This window comes from Armigeres subalbatus, chromosome 3 (assembly GCF_024139115.2).
Source record: "Armigeres subalbatus isolate Guangzhou_Male chromosome 3, GZ_Asu_2, whole genome shotgun sequence".
In the NCBI taxonomy this organism is placed as follows: Eukaryota; Metazoa; Arthropoda; class Insecta; order Diptera; family Culicidae; genus Armigeres; species Armigeres subalbatus.
The window spans coordinates 78,621,909-78,636,545 of record NC_085141.1 but is presented as its reverse complement, the minus strand read 5'-3'; the positions used below and the strand labels follow the sequence as shown (position 1 = coordinate 78,636,545).

Sequence of the window (14,637 nt, the reverse complement as noted above, 5' to 3'; positions counted from 1 at the left end):
CGAACTCGATTATGGCCTGCGCCTTGATATTCCGTCTTTTTTCGGGAAAGGCGTTGTCGTTGATGTTGGCACTGTTCCGCCGGGGGACTAGCTGGAGGTACGGAACCGGGCTCGTATTTGAGCTGCAAATGAATAGTGCATCTTGTCTTGAGCCGGTGCTACTCTGCCTCCCATACGCTTGAGAGATGGCTGTCCACATAAACCTGATGATGACTAATATTTCCGAACGGATGATCTGCATTCCGCGAGTGACCGATGGATGTAGTCGTCGTCCTGGATTTTTAATAAAGAATAATAAATCGTAATAAATACCCTTTTGTTTCACATCAAACCGCACAGCAAGCCCTTACCTCAATTTATTTATTTTGTTCAGAGGATTTTCACTATTCGGTGAATTGAAAACAAAATATGGAAGCCGCGTGTGATTTCTTGACTGAAAAATCCAAGTAAATGGAAAAGAACAAACTTTTCCAAAACGCAGTATGCAAACAAAAATATTTTTGCACTATTCCGGTTCAGTATAAACCATAATGTTGCATAGTATACTTTTTATACTATGCAAGGTATAAAATCAAAAAATTATTAAAAAGGTTAATTTTAAACCCATTGCGGATTTATTTTATTTCTGAGTGTACATGCAGAGGAGGCGCGATGCACCGCATATTACCCCCCTGTATTTTACCCAGGTCTGGATGAGCGTGCCTTTTGTCCGTATTAGTGAATAGCTCAAACAGTGTAAGCATTTCTGATCAGCTGATTGCTGACGTCAAACTCACACAAAATTTCATTCATGAGGATGGGAGTGATGTCACCGTTTTTTTTTCTTTCGGGCACTCGAGCCGTCGTCGTGCGACACGAACACTGAACTATGGTCCTGGACACAGATTTACGCGGAATGATGCTTTTTACGCCAAAACAATTTTTTTGGAAAAAAATGTAGTTCTACAAAATTGTTAGGAATAGTATATTTACTATTATAATAATGAATGCAAACACATGGAAAAAATTATGGGATCTATCGCCCTAAAGTGTTATTTTTACCTATTTTATGAACTTTTCTTAATACATTGTATGATGCACAAGAAAGGCACCATCGCCGCTAGGGGGATTAATATGGTTTTTTTATAATATTTATTTCTTCGGGTGTATTCTGGAATGAGTATCATCCTCAGGAACTTGTTTTGAACTCCGAGTTTCAGATGAGTTTTTGCGCAGCTCTTTCATACCAACATGCCGTACTCGATCACAGGGAGGATGGTATGCTTGTAGACAGCAAGCTTATTTTTTAGGGACAATGACAACCGATGGTTGATCAAAGGGTTCAGTAGTTTTAATAAAATGTTAAATTTCGCTGTTAAGTTGATAAACACCTGCAGTCGTTGAGTGTTCTCCACTGATACACACCATGTTTCGCTAGCGTATAACAGTACAGATTTCACGTTGAAGTTGAAAATTCGTATTTTAGTGCGTTCACTTATCTGCCTGTTTTTCCATATATTTCTTAAACTCGCAAAGGCAGCCCTTGCTTTCTTGATCCGTGCGCCTATGTCGATCTTGGTCCCGCCGTCTGACGCCATTTGGCTACCAAGATATTGGAAGCCTTCAACATTCTCCACTGGTTGCCCGGCTACTGTGAAACTGGAAAAGGTCACCGTGTTTACATCCAACGATTTGGTTTTGTTGACGTTGATGACTAAACCTGCTAGAGCGCTCGGCAAGGTCGTTGAGTTTACTCTGCATGTCAGAGCGCCGTTAAGCGAGGAGTGCAACGTCATCAGCCAATTCGAAGTCGTTTAGGTATTCCATAGTTATAGGTACAGTGACTATAATAACAGTGTCGTCAAGTGTCAGAATTGGAACAGAATCGTCTGTCAGTTCCATACAAATGCGCGTTCCAAACGAGTAGGAGACCTGTCAAACGTGGCACATGACGCTACTCTTCTTGTAGGACACTAGTTATAGGCTGTCATAACAACCCGCGGTTTGGTTCACGGTCAATCGCACCTACCAGAATCTCGTCGATTACGATGAGGAACAGTAACAATGATAGAATGCATCCTTGCCTCACACCACCTACGACCCGGATAGGGTCGGATAAGACCCCATTGTGAAGCACGCTACACACTCTAGAAGGTCTCGTACTGTGCCTCGATGAGGCCGATGATTTTCTCAGGAGCCCCCTTGCGTCTCAGGACGCCCCACATATTCGCGTGATTGAGACGGTCGAAAGCTTTTTCGTAGTCAATGAATACCAAGTAAAGGGGCACTTGGAATTCGTTGACCTGCTCCAGAATGATGCGGAGCGTGACAATATGGTCCACACAGGATCTTCTGGCACGGAATCCGGCCTGCTGCCGCCGGAGAGTTGCATCGATCTTCTCCTGAATCCGGGCTAGGATAACTTGGCATAGAACTCTGAGAACGGCACCCAGCAACAACATACCTCGCCGGTTATCGCATACGGTCAGATCACCCTTTTTGGGCATCTTCACTACGATACCTTGCATCCAGTCGACCGGTAAAGTTGCGCTATCGCAAATATTACGAAATAAACGATGCAGTATTTGAGCGGCTGTCATGGGGTCAGCTTTGACCATCTCGGCTGATATGTGATCGACCCCTGGGCCTTTATTCGATTTCATGCTTTGGATGACTGTTTGAATATCTAGCAGTGATGGATCTTCTGTATTGACGCGTGTTATACGTCGGATCCTAGGCAGACCATGCCGAGGTGGTGGTGGCCTGGCAGGCACTTCACAAAGTTGTTCGAAGTGCTCGAACCAGCGTTTCAGCTGATCAGTTGGGTCGGTCAATAACTGATCATCCGCGAATGTGCCCGGTTACTGCGGCTCTCACTCTCCTTCGTCGGCCAGAGAGTCTGCCCACGCTCGCTTGTCCCGTCGACATGAGCGTTTTACTTCTTTCTCAAGAGCCGAGAACCGTTGACGGGCCAAGACTTTGGTTCCTCTGGTTTTTTATCGCTCTATCGCGGCTTTGGCTTCTCTTCGCTCAGCTATCTTCCTCCAGGTCTCATCGGTGATCCATTGTTTTCTCTGGGTGCGCAGTTCGCCCATATTGTTCTTGCTGGTGGCGATGAAGACATTCTTGATGACGGTCTATTGCTCTTCTACGCTGCCACCTTCCGAAATATCTGCATCACGCGTCTCCAGTTTTCCAACGAAGGACCGTTTCACCGTGGCATCTTCCAGTTGGCGTGAGTTGAACCGTCTTCCAACTCTTCCAACTCTCTCATTCTGCCGACGAATCCGCGCAATGCGCAGGCGTATTTAGCCGATGAGGAGGTGATGATCAGACGCGATATCGGCACTACGTTTATTCCGTACATCAAGAAGGCTCCGTTTGCATTTTCGGCTGATGCAGATGTGGTCGATTTGATTTTCTGTAAAGCCGTCACGGGAGGCCCACGTGACCTTGTGAACCGGTCGATGAGGGAAGAGCGATACCCCGATCACCATGTCGTTATTACCACAAAATTCTGCGAACAGCTCTCCGTTTTCGCTTATTTCTCACAGACCATGGCGTCCCATAATGCGCTCATGGTTCGAGTTGTCGGATCCGATCTTCGCATTGAAGTCGCCCAAACAGATCTTGATATCTTCTTCTTATTGGCATTACATCCCCACACTGGGACAGAGCCGCCTCGCAGCTTAGTGTTCATTAAGCACTTCCACAGTTATTAACTGCGAGGTTTCTAAGCCAAGTTACCATTTCTGCATTCGTATATCATGAGGCTAACACGAGGATACTTTTATGCCCAGGGAAGTCGAGACAATTTCTAATCCGAAAATTGTCTAGACCGGCACCGGGAATCAAACCCAGCCACCCTCAGCATGGTCTTGCTTTGTAGCCGCGCATCTTACCGCACGGCTAAGGAGAGCACCAACCATCTTGATATCACCCTTCGGAATTCTATCTACGACGGCATTGAGTTGACTGTAGAAGTTCTCTATGTCTTGCAGATCGGCAGCATCGGTTGGCGCATAACATTGGATTATAGTAAGGTTTCGGACCCGTGTTCTAAGTCTGGCAACGATTATCCTTTCGCTTATAGGTTCCCACTTCATAAGCGCAGAGTGTGCCTGAGCGCTTAGTAGGAAGCCAACTCCACGATGCAGGGGAGCGTGTTCACCTCGTAAACCAGAGTATAGCAGAATTTGTCCCGACGGCGTTCTGTGTTCTCCAAAGTTTGGCCAACGGACTGCACTCAGTCCCAGGATCTCAAGCTTCATGCGGCGTGCGTCACTGGCAAGTTGTGCCAATTTACCCTGCTGGACTAGGGTTAAAACGTTCTATGTTCCTATTAGTGTCCGTTGTTTTGCGCTAAGACTCGTTGACGTAAAATCAGTCCGTATTCTTTCATTATCGGATTCTCGAACAAATTGATGTTTCGGGAACAGTAGATTGTTGGCCCAAGGTTTCCTATCCACCGGGATGGGGCTGCCATCTTAGGTATAGCTTCCGGGGAATAGCATTTCACACTCAGCCGCTGGATGCCAGAACAGACGCTGTTGGAGCCGCACCTCCTTGGTAAACAGAAGCTACAGAATAATGTTGGACTTATATCGCCAAAAAAGGAAGTCGTGATCAAATTTACTGCATCTGACCCAATGACAATGACCCAGCTTAGCTTTGACTGACTACACATATCTATGGTTGATACTCCGCGATTGACCGAAATCAGTGACTGGGATTGTTAAAGCATTCTCAGTGAATCAAATGTTTCAACGATCAATAACGGCGCCGGCCACATCCTTGTAGTCAGTTAGGAAGAGGGAAGGAATAATAGTAGGTAGTTTTAGCTATTTTGAGACAATAAAACTAACTTCCTGCACATCCAGCAGGAACGCTTATCAATTGATACCACAACGATACCAGATCGTTCGAAGTGACTATGAACCGAGCATAAACACCCCTCACCATGCATTCCCGGTGGCATATGCAATTTAAAATCGCACTTGTCTCGACCGGAGCACCCCGCAATACCTACTGCACCTGACCCAATAACCCACCGCAAGGATGTTATCGATCATTTAGTAATTCGCGTTCGATCATTTAGTAGTTTGTCAATAACTTATTCCAGAAGTTGAATTTCAAAATGTGTTGTATGGTGGACTTCTAGTGCGAAGGTTTATCTGCAACTCTTCCTTATGGTTCGTTGTTTGAATTCCACTAGTAACAGAGCTGAAACTATAGTTTCAGTAACTTAGACTAAATGATAACCAAATTCCAATCATTTAGTTTAAGTTACTGCAACTAGCGCTGTAACTCCGTTATTAATTGAATTCTAACAACGAACCATTAGGCAGAGTTGTAGAAAAACCTTCGCACTAGAAGTCCACCATACAACACATTTTGAAATTCAGCTTCTGGAATAAGTTATTGACAAACTACTAAATGATCGAACGCGAATTACTAAATGATCGATAACATCCTTGACCCACCGGAAAAAAACCCCGGATAGGAGGATTATCCCAACATCTGAGTTATGGACTTATGGGAACCGTACAAGCAAAACAGTGGCTTATACGACAAGCAAATATGACGAAATGGACGACGATAAAAAATGTACCAAATTGTTAAGACTGCGCATATAAATAACACCTGGTACACCCGGTTCTTTTTTTACACGGGTGGGTTTCAGCTAATTACGACCTTTAGCGTTGATGAAACTATGAGTTAACCCCATGAAAAAATTCACAAAAAATCAAAGAAAATTCAGGTGGTATTTCAAAAGCTGTAAAAAATCAGGTTGACCGGGAAATTAAAGAATACCAACCGTGTAAAAAAAATATTGGGTGTATTAGACATTTACACAGCACCCTGAAGACCAGAGGAAAACTATTCGCTTCGCGAAGTTTTTTCCCTACTAAGATGAGAATCAAACCCACACTCCATAGCACGCAAATGCGAAATTATAAGAAATATAATAAATATGTATGAAGTTTCGGATAATTTCAGAAAAAAATACAGCAATAATTACTTGATTTAGCGTATTTTTTATACCTTTTTGTGTGCTTTTCGTTTCATAAATATTTTCTTTTGTATTTTTTTTTGCTTCTCACATTATTTAGTTTGTTTTTAATATATGCTTTTATAATATAATAAATGACTAAATGGTTTCATTTTTTCATGTTTCGAACTTTTTTCGCTTGGCGCGTTTTTTTTTTTTGTCAACACGCTTCTCGACTTATTCTCTTTGAATATAATTTCCTACATCGTTAACCTAAGCTTGCTTTGTCGGTTTTGTGTCTGTTTCTTCGCTTTTCTTTGTTTTATAATTTTTATGTGTTTTCAAAGAACCCATTATCATGAATTAATGTATGTACAAAATCCATTATGTTGTCTGCTATGCTGGGTGATTACACTTAATCAATCGATCGCATATATCGTATTCGCAGTGTTCAACATTTTACTAAACTTGTTGAAACTGTGAATCACAAGTCTTATTTTTCAATTGTTTATTGAAGATGGGAAATTTAAATTTTGCGCTTTGGTTATATATTGCCCATGAGCGCATATTACTCCCATATGAGTCTAAAATCAAAACTAATGGGACTCATATTCGATCACAGGCTAATATATCGGCCGATGTAATGATGAAGGCATATACGTGCAAAGATAGAATGAACAATCTACTGCAGAAAAGAAATTGTTTGTTGTTATGATCCAGCCTATATGTGTATATATATGTGCTGCATAAATAGATCTTTTCTATAAAATGAGTGGTCACATGCGAGCATTGTATTCTAAAACATACCATCTTTACAACGCAAAGAAAATTCGAATCAATCTTTTCAATTAAATGTTTTATATTTTTGATTTTTGAATAAGCACGTGACCACATTTTTAATAAAGAACTGCATAATGCTCACATTTTTTTTTAATAGAAAGCGAAAACGTAGGGAAAAGGAAAGAACACGTTTAATCACAAGAAAAAAAGAAACCAAAGGGTGTTTTAATTTGGTTTAGGTTTGTCAAGCTATACGTAAATCAGTCAATTTGCTATCATTCGTTCTCAATCCGCCTTGATAGATGTCGTCCAATCGTACTTTTATTTTGGAATTTTATTTTATGAAACAAAAATTTATAAAATTTGAATTATGTTTTAGCAACACAAAAATCTGAAAGCTACAATGTTTGAAATCTACGGTTTTATTTACTGTTTGTTTTCATCAAAGAATTATGTCAAGTCAGAAAGTCTACAAAGTTGAGATCGCTGCATCGTCAAAATCGAACTTTCATAGTCTAAATAAAATAAAATACTTAGATTGTCGAAAGTTCGTCGTTCTTAACAAAATAAATCAAATTTCGTATGTTTATATCGTTTTCGTTTTTTTGGGATGCATGTCATTTGATGTATAAAGATGAAAGAACTGACACTGCGTACGACAGGTATACATTGCCCGTTGAATGTTCAACTATGTCTGTCAAGACATAATAAGCTACAACCACGAAAGCAGGTAATATTGCAACACTCCTCCTATGTAGGATATCTTCCAGCGCGCATTAGGCAAAACGATCCGAAGCGACTAGGGCACAAGCATCAAACGATTTGGCATCAACGATATTAAAGGTACACAATGATACGACACTGATCACGGCGAGATGAGAGCCAGGCCCCTAACAAGACACAGTGATGTTCAATCCAGAAAGCTGTACATCGATCACATGACCAGAATTTGCAGTCCCACTCATTGGTCTATTGTTCGGTAGGGCCGCCTATGTGGTTCCGGGGTGTAGTGCATGCGAGTGCGTATGTGCTGCGGTGAACCGGGAACGCTTTCCGAGCCTCGTCGGGGCGGTAGCGGAGGCGACGGCGATGCCGAGGTGAAACTGAAAACAGTATTAAAGGAGATGTTTTTACATTCTAAACTTAAGTTAGGATTCATTATGATATATGTACTATTGAACATATAAGGGTTCATTCAAAAATTACATAACGGCGAAAATAAGAATGAGCATGAGCGACTGTGCATTTCGTAGTTGCTACTCCATGATTGACCAGAACACCGGTAAATGCACAGGGAACCAATGGATGGTAGCATGGGATTTGCTCGCAAACTCATTTTAAATGATTTTAAATGGTCGATAACAGCGCTGACCACGTCCTCACGGTATGTCGAAGATGGGAAAGAATTGATTATGCAATCACTCGCCAACTGCACTCGCCTGCTTTCAAGATGCTCGGAAGTCTCCTTTCAAGAAGCTCGGAAGCCTCCTTTCAAGAGGCTCGGAAGCCTCCTTTCAAGAGGCTCGGAAGCCTCCTTTCAAGAGGCTCGGAAGCCCCCATTCAAGAGGCTCGGAAGCCCCCATTCAAGAGGCTCGGAAGCCCCCATTCAAGAGGCTCGGAAGCCTCCATTCAAGAGGCTCGGAAGCCTCCTTTCAAGAGGCTCGGAAGCCTCCTTTCAAGAGGCTCGGAAGCCTTCTTTCAAGAGGCTCGGAAGCCTCCTTTCAAGAGGCTCGGAAGCCTCCTTTCAAGAGGCTCGGAAGCCTCCTTTCAAGAGGCCCGAAAGCCTCCTTTCAAGAGGCTCGGAAGCCTCCTTTCAAAGGCTCAAAGCCTCCTTTCAAGAGGCTCAAAGCCTCCTTTCAAGAGGCTCAGAAGCCTCCTTCAAGAGGCGCGAAGCCTCCTTTCAAGAGGCTCAAGCCTCCTTTCAAGAGGCTCAGGAAGCCTCCTTTCAAGAGGCCTGGAAGCCTCCTTTCAAGAGGCTCAGGCCTCCTTTCAAGAGGCTCAGGAAGCCTCCTTTCAAGAGGCTCGGAAGCCTCCTTTCAAGAGGCTCAAGCCTCCTTCAAGAGGCTCAAGCCTCCTTTCAAGAGGCCTGGAAGCCTCCTTTCAAGAGGCTCAGGCCTCCTTTCAAGAGGCTCAGAAGCCTCCTTTCAAGAGGCTCAGCCTCCTTTCAAGAGGCTCAGAAGCCTCCTTTCAAGAGGCTCAAGCCTCCTTTCAAGAGGCTCAGGAAGCCTCCTTCAAGAGGCCTGGAAGCCTCCTTCAAGAGGCTCAGAAGCCTCCTTTCAAGAGCTCAGGAAGCCTCCTTTCAAGAGGCTCGGAAGCCTCCTTTCAAGAGGCCTCGAAGCCTCCTTTCAAGAGGCCCGGAAGCCTCCTTTCAAGAGGCTCAGAGCCTCCTTTCAAGAGGCTCAGGAAGCCTCCTTTCAAGAGGCCTGGAAGCCTCCTTCAAGAGGCTCAGAAGCCTCCTTTCAAGAGGCCTGGAAGCCTCCTTTCAAGAGGCTCCAGCCTCCTTTCAAGAGGCTCAGAAGCCTCCTTTCAAGAGGCTCAAAGCCTCCTTTCAAGAGGCCCGGAAGCCTCCTTTCAAGAGGCTCAGGAAGCCTCCTTTCAAGAGGCTCGAAGCCTCCTTTCAAGAGGCTCAAGCCTCCTTTCAAGAGGCTCGCAAGCCTCCTTTCAAGAGGCTCGGAAGCCTCCTTTCAAGAGGCCCGGAAGCCTCCTTTCAAGAGGCCTGGAAGCCTCCTTTCAAGAGGCTCGAAGCCTCCTTTCAAGAGGCTCAGAAGCCTCCTTCAAGAGGCTCAAGCCTCCTTTCAAGAGGCTCGGAAGCCTCCTTTCAAGAGGCCTGGAAGCCTCCTTTCAAGAGGCTCGGAAGCCTCCTTTCAAGAGGCTCGGAAGCCTCCTTTCAAGAGGCTTGGAAGCCTCCTTTCAAGAGGCTTGGAAGCCTCCTTTCAAGAGGCTTGGAAGCCTCCTTTCAAGATGCTCGGAAGCCTCCTTTCAAGAGGCTCGGAAGCCTCCTTTCAAGAGGCTCGGAAGCCTCCTTTCAAGAGGCTCGGAAGCCTCCTTTCAAGAGGCTCGGAAGCCTCCTTTCAAGAGGCTTGGAAGCGTCCTTTTAAGATGCAAAGGAAGACTCCTTTTAAGTGGCTCCAAAACCGCATTCAAGAGGCTTGGAAGCCTCTCTACAAGAGACCCAAAAGCCTCTAATCAAGAGCCGCGAAAGCCTACTTTAAAGGGATTCAAAAGCTAAAAGGAGCTTCCATTCAAAGTGCTTGGAATTATTCTTTCAAGAAGATTGGAAGCATAACTTCGAGAGGGGGTACCTCAATTGATGCAAAAAATCGAAGAGGTACCCCTCAAGAAAAAGGTTGAGAACCGCTGTTCTATGACATAGGTTTGTTTCGGTTAACGGGATGCCAATGTTGATAGTAATAAAAGCGCGGTATATTCTAAATGGATGCCGAAATGAGCTTTTTCGCTGGTTTCAAATTCTAACAGTTACCTGCTAGAGGACTAGTCAAATTGTAGGTATAGGATAGAAGACCTGTTAGCAACGCTCATCCCTCTTCCGTTTCCTACAACTTTTCGAAAGCCGACCACTGCAGTATCGCGAACGTGCTTACTAGCATTGACTGGTTAGTGGTTAACCGTTCTGGACCCCAACAATGTTGAAAGCTCTGCTATAACTCTAACAACAACGGTGATGAGAGAATCGAATCTATTCAACGCCGTTTCCTTCGATTCACGCTTCACAGGCTACCTTGGCCGGATCCGTTTCGCCTACCAAGTTACGAAAGCCGATGTCAGTTGATCAACTTTGAACTACTTCGCTCAAGGAAAGATGTCGACAAAGCCATTATGATCGCCGATACCCTGCAGGGACGAATCGACTGTGGAGCTATGTTGGAACAAATAGACCTGATCGTCCAGCCACGCATGCTCCGTAGCAGCCATATGTTGAGGCTGTTCTTTCGTCGTACAAATTATGGCATGCATGGAGCTATTTGTGGCCTTCAACACAGTCGCGTCACTCTTCGATTTCCACGTCACACGGAGCATGTTACGCCGAAGATTTTAATCATTCTTCGCAGACATAAACAGACGAAGATAATGACAATGCTTGTTTAAATGTGTTATACCTACTTTGTATTATCTCTTGACAACAACTTTTCATGTTCATTTTTTTTTTCAAATACTCTACATCATTGGGGCCAAATGTAGCCTGTTGATGCAACAGCAATAAAGATAAAGGGCGATAAGCTGGATTGATACCGCGCAATCACATTTTTATGCATTCGACTAACACCAGTTCGTGGGGTGGTTGGGCTCACTGGTGGCTGCCGAAAATGATACCAGCAGATAAATTCGGAGACAATTTGTGGCGCCGCTCCGATCCAATAGAGTTTGCCGCCATACCAAACTATCTTCCAAACGCTCTTTAGACCGGTAGTCCTCTACGGACACGAGACCTGTGATGCTCGTGGAGGACCAACGCGCACTTGGAGTTTTCGAAAGGAAAGTGCTGCGTAACATCTATGGTGGGGAACAGATGGCGGACGGTACGTGGAGGAGGCGAAAGAACCACGAGTTGCAACAGCTGTTGGTCGAGCCATCCATCGTTCACACCGCGAAAATCGGACCACTGCGCTGGGCTGAATACTAAAGATAACTTTTTAACTAGGCTCTGGTTCAACAATAGAAACATATCAATTTATATTAGCAGTTTTAAGCAATTTTTTATTTGTTTGTCAAGTTGTTTTTAAAAACCTACGTAGCCTAGGTAGTCTACGTAGATCTCAAATGAATACAGAGATCTCAATTGAGTAGCATGTGCCTGTTCAATCGCAAAAACAAAATAATTTTTTGTTTCTACATGATGGTAACGTGGCTAGTATGTCTGCGAATGAACCACACTACATATAACAATGACAGTAATATTATATTCGCACTACGACCTGAATGACATGTTATTCAAATTATCGACAAAAGAAAGCCCACCAAGATAGCCGAATAACATGTTACAAGGCCCTAGTGCGAACATAGTATAAGACCCCACAGTACTTCTACGACAGTCTGGATAAAATTTCCTACTCACCGTTGATTGAGCAGCGGTGATCCAGTTTGGCTTAATTTCTCTAATTTACGATGTAGCAACAATGGCGACTGTCCCCTGTTGAACCTACGGATGGAAACCGTTATTTACTTGTCAAATACAACATACGGAACAAATACTATTTTCTTCTTCTGTCGCCACCCCCTCGATTTTTTGTGGCTTTATTTTATTATTTGAGAGGGGAATTAAAAATTTGACTGAAAAAATAAATAAAATATATGAGCTTTCCCAGAAAATTCGTTGAGAAAACTGATGAGTTTTACGATTTTAACAATTTATCCTTTTATTTTTTATTCACCAGCCCCTTCGTTATCCAAAGACAAACATGACAAAAGAAGGAATTCATATTTATTCCGGCCTAATATTATACTAACAAAACGGCTTATAATCAAACTCACCTTGGAGGTGGATCGGGACTTCGATGCCGTCGATCGTTGCCCAGCACGTGAGCTGCCGCCGACGGCGGAATTGCCGAAGGAATACCACTCGATGGCCCCACGAAAGGATTAGTACTGGCGGTGAAATTACTCATGGGGGCCACCACAGAACTGTTCCCACCGGTGAATGGGTACTGCTGTTGCGGTTGCAGCATTTGATGGTGCGGATGCTTCTCCTTCGGTCGTTTCTCGCCAGAAGAGGAGCTCAGATTCACTTTAACAAATGAAGCGAACCGTCGTTTGGCCAGATCTGCAATTGAATTGAACCATCCTGCTTGTGTGAGGTTTTGGCGGTAGGGGGCGTAGAAAGTTGAGCACGAAAGCAAACAGTGCACGAAAGATAAAGACAACTCGATGGAAAAGATGGGATAAAAACGAAATAATAAGGAGGGTGGGAAATGGGGTGGCAGGTGATTGTTCAATATACAGATAATGAAGGCAGCGATGCAGAAAGAAAAAAAACATAACGCAATCAACACAATGCAAATAATGAATTATGTATAGCATAATTTAAAAATATGCTGATATTTCTGTTGATGGATGTCTGCTAATAAACAATAGTTTAATGTGCTTTATTCCAGCAAAAAAAATCATGTCCTCGATAGTATAGTGGTCAGTATCCCCGTCGGAGAGTACCAATTTTGTTTTTTTCTTCGTCACTCACCTGTATCGTCTTTTATCATGTTGCTGTCGCCGTTGCTTATACCGCCCGGCATCTGGAAACCTGCGCTGCCGTACTCCGGCAGCGTCTGTCGTCCATACAGTTGTTGGTTTTGGTAGAAAGCCCCTTCCGAAAAGCCACCGTCGGTTCCTGGACCTCCACCCACGTTAGCACCCGTGTTACTCCGCTGACTAGAACTGGTGTTGCCATTGTTTTGACTCTTAGATCGACTAAAGGTGTTGAAAAAGCCACTTGTTTTCGGCTTATTAGGACTACTATTGCTGTGGCCTGTATTGAGCTGTTGGTATTGGTAGGTAGGTATACTGCTCGCTTCATGCTGTGGTATCTGCGAATAACCCACATAATTGCCACTAACGAATGCTGGATTGACTGGATGGTGAACAGTTCGATGCGATGGCAGCGGGCTGTATTTGATGGGGATTCCGCTCGGCTGTTGCTGCTGTGGCTGATAGAATGGATTTGTTGACAGATGTTGCTCCAATTGCTGCTGTTTGCTTTCTCTCAGCTGGTTCTGCTGATGGTAGAACCGTTGAAGAACTAAAAAATATTAAATGCAGAATAATTGGTAGTTTGTCTCATATCAACCAAAGCAATCCTTACCTATGGGACTAGTGTTCCCTTGTAACTGCTTGTACTGCTGTTCATCGTTCAGATCAATCATCTTTCGATTGAGAAGAAGCGGCGACGATGGATTGCTGAAACCAGGTCTATTCCCATTTAGAATAGACACTCCACCACCGCCATCTTCACCAGGAAGCGGTGGCTTGTATGATTTCTGTTCGGATTTACGGTGCGAGAACGGCGACGTGGTGAGATTTTTGAATATGCTCTGACCTAGACTGCTAAGGGTCGATTCTTTTTTAGGGCTGCCGTAAGCGAGAAGCAGATTCTCCCCTGCATTGGCATTTGAATCCGGGGCTGCTGCTGCTCTTCGGGGTAGAAATGGTGAATGTTTGTACTTTCGGCTTACATCCGGACCGGTGCTGCTGTTGACGCTACTATTGGTACTATTGCTAAACATTGAATTGGGTTGATGCAATTTAAGATAATTTGCCTGAGGTGTTTGCATTTGCTGTTGCGGTAGTTGTGCGGGCGAGGGAGATCGTATATCGAAAGATGATGTTGTGGAAGACGAGGTAGCTTGTGACGGCGCTAAGCTGATGCTGCTAAGTTTCACTTGTAAAGTTTGCTGCTGAGCTTCGGTATTGTTTTGCGGTTGCTGTAGGTTGCTGGACTTGATTGGTATTGACGATGCGATTACTGATTGCTTTTGTTGGTTGGACTGTGCCTGTACCGCTTCCGTAAGGCTTTCGAAGGGAGTCGGGACTCTGCAACGGCAAGTTAGAAATAAGTTTCTTTGCAGCATGTTTTACGTATATACATTTAATGAACGGATAATCAATGTTAGAGGCATGCAAACACAGTCACAGGTTTAAAACTACTGTTATGGAGTTATTGCAAATGACAAACAAATTTAAAACGATAAATTGAAAAATATACTTACGGATTAGAACTTAAAATACTAAACAAATAGTTACCTACAAATAAACAAAAATAATCAAAAATACGGTTGTGCACACGGTAGGTGTTGCAATATTGCAATGAGTAATTCTCGTTGAGACCGGGCCACTTGCACGAGGGTCTTAAAACTGCCTAAATTTATATTCATTCGAAA

General features: G+C 43.8%; 1 protein-coding gene across 4 annotated transcripts in view; it reads right to left on the bottom strand.

Annotated features, from left to right (window-relative positions):
- Positions 1–7,067: 7,067 nt before the first annotated feature.
- Positions 7,068–14,637, bottom strand: part of LOC134222966 (dual specificity mitogen-activated protein kinase kinase hemipterous-like) — a 33,410-nt gene continuing 25,840 nt past the window's right edge. Inside the window, exons 5-9 of one of the 4 annotated variants that reach the window (XM_062702107.1) lie at positions 13,563–14,290; positions 12,945–13,499; positions 12,242–12,554; positions 11,826–11,909; positions 7,068–7,854 (exon numbers count right to left, since the gene is read on the bottom strand). In XM_062702107.1, coding sequence (XP_062558091.1) covers positions 7,713–7,854; positions 11,826–11,909; positions 12,242–12,554; positions 12,945–13,499; positions 13,563–14,290 — 1,822 coding nt within the window. In that variant the 3' untranslated portion in view covers positions 7,068–7,712. The remainder of the gene's footprint in view (positions 7,855–11,825; positions 11,910–12,241; positions 12,555–12,944; positions 13,500–13,562; positions 14,291–14,637) is intronic. The other 3 variants (XM_062702108.1, XM_062702109.1, XM_062702110.1) reach the window with 3 other exon arrangements.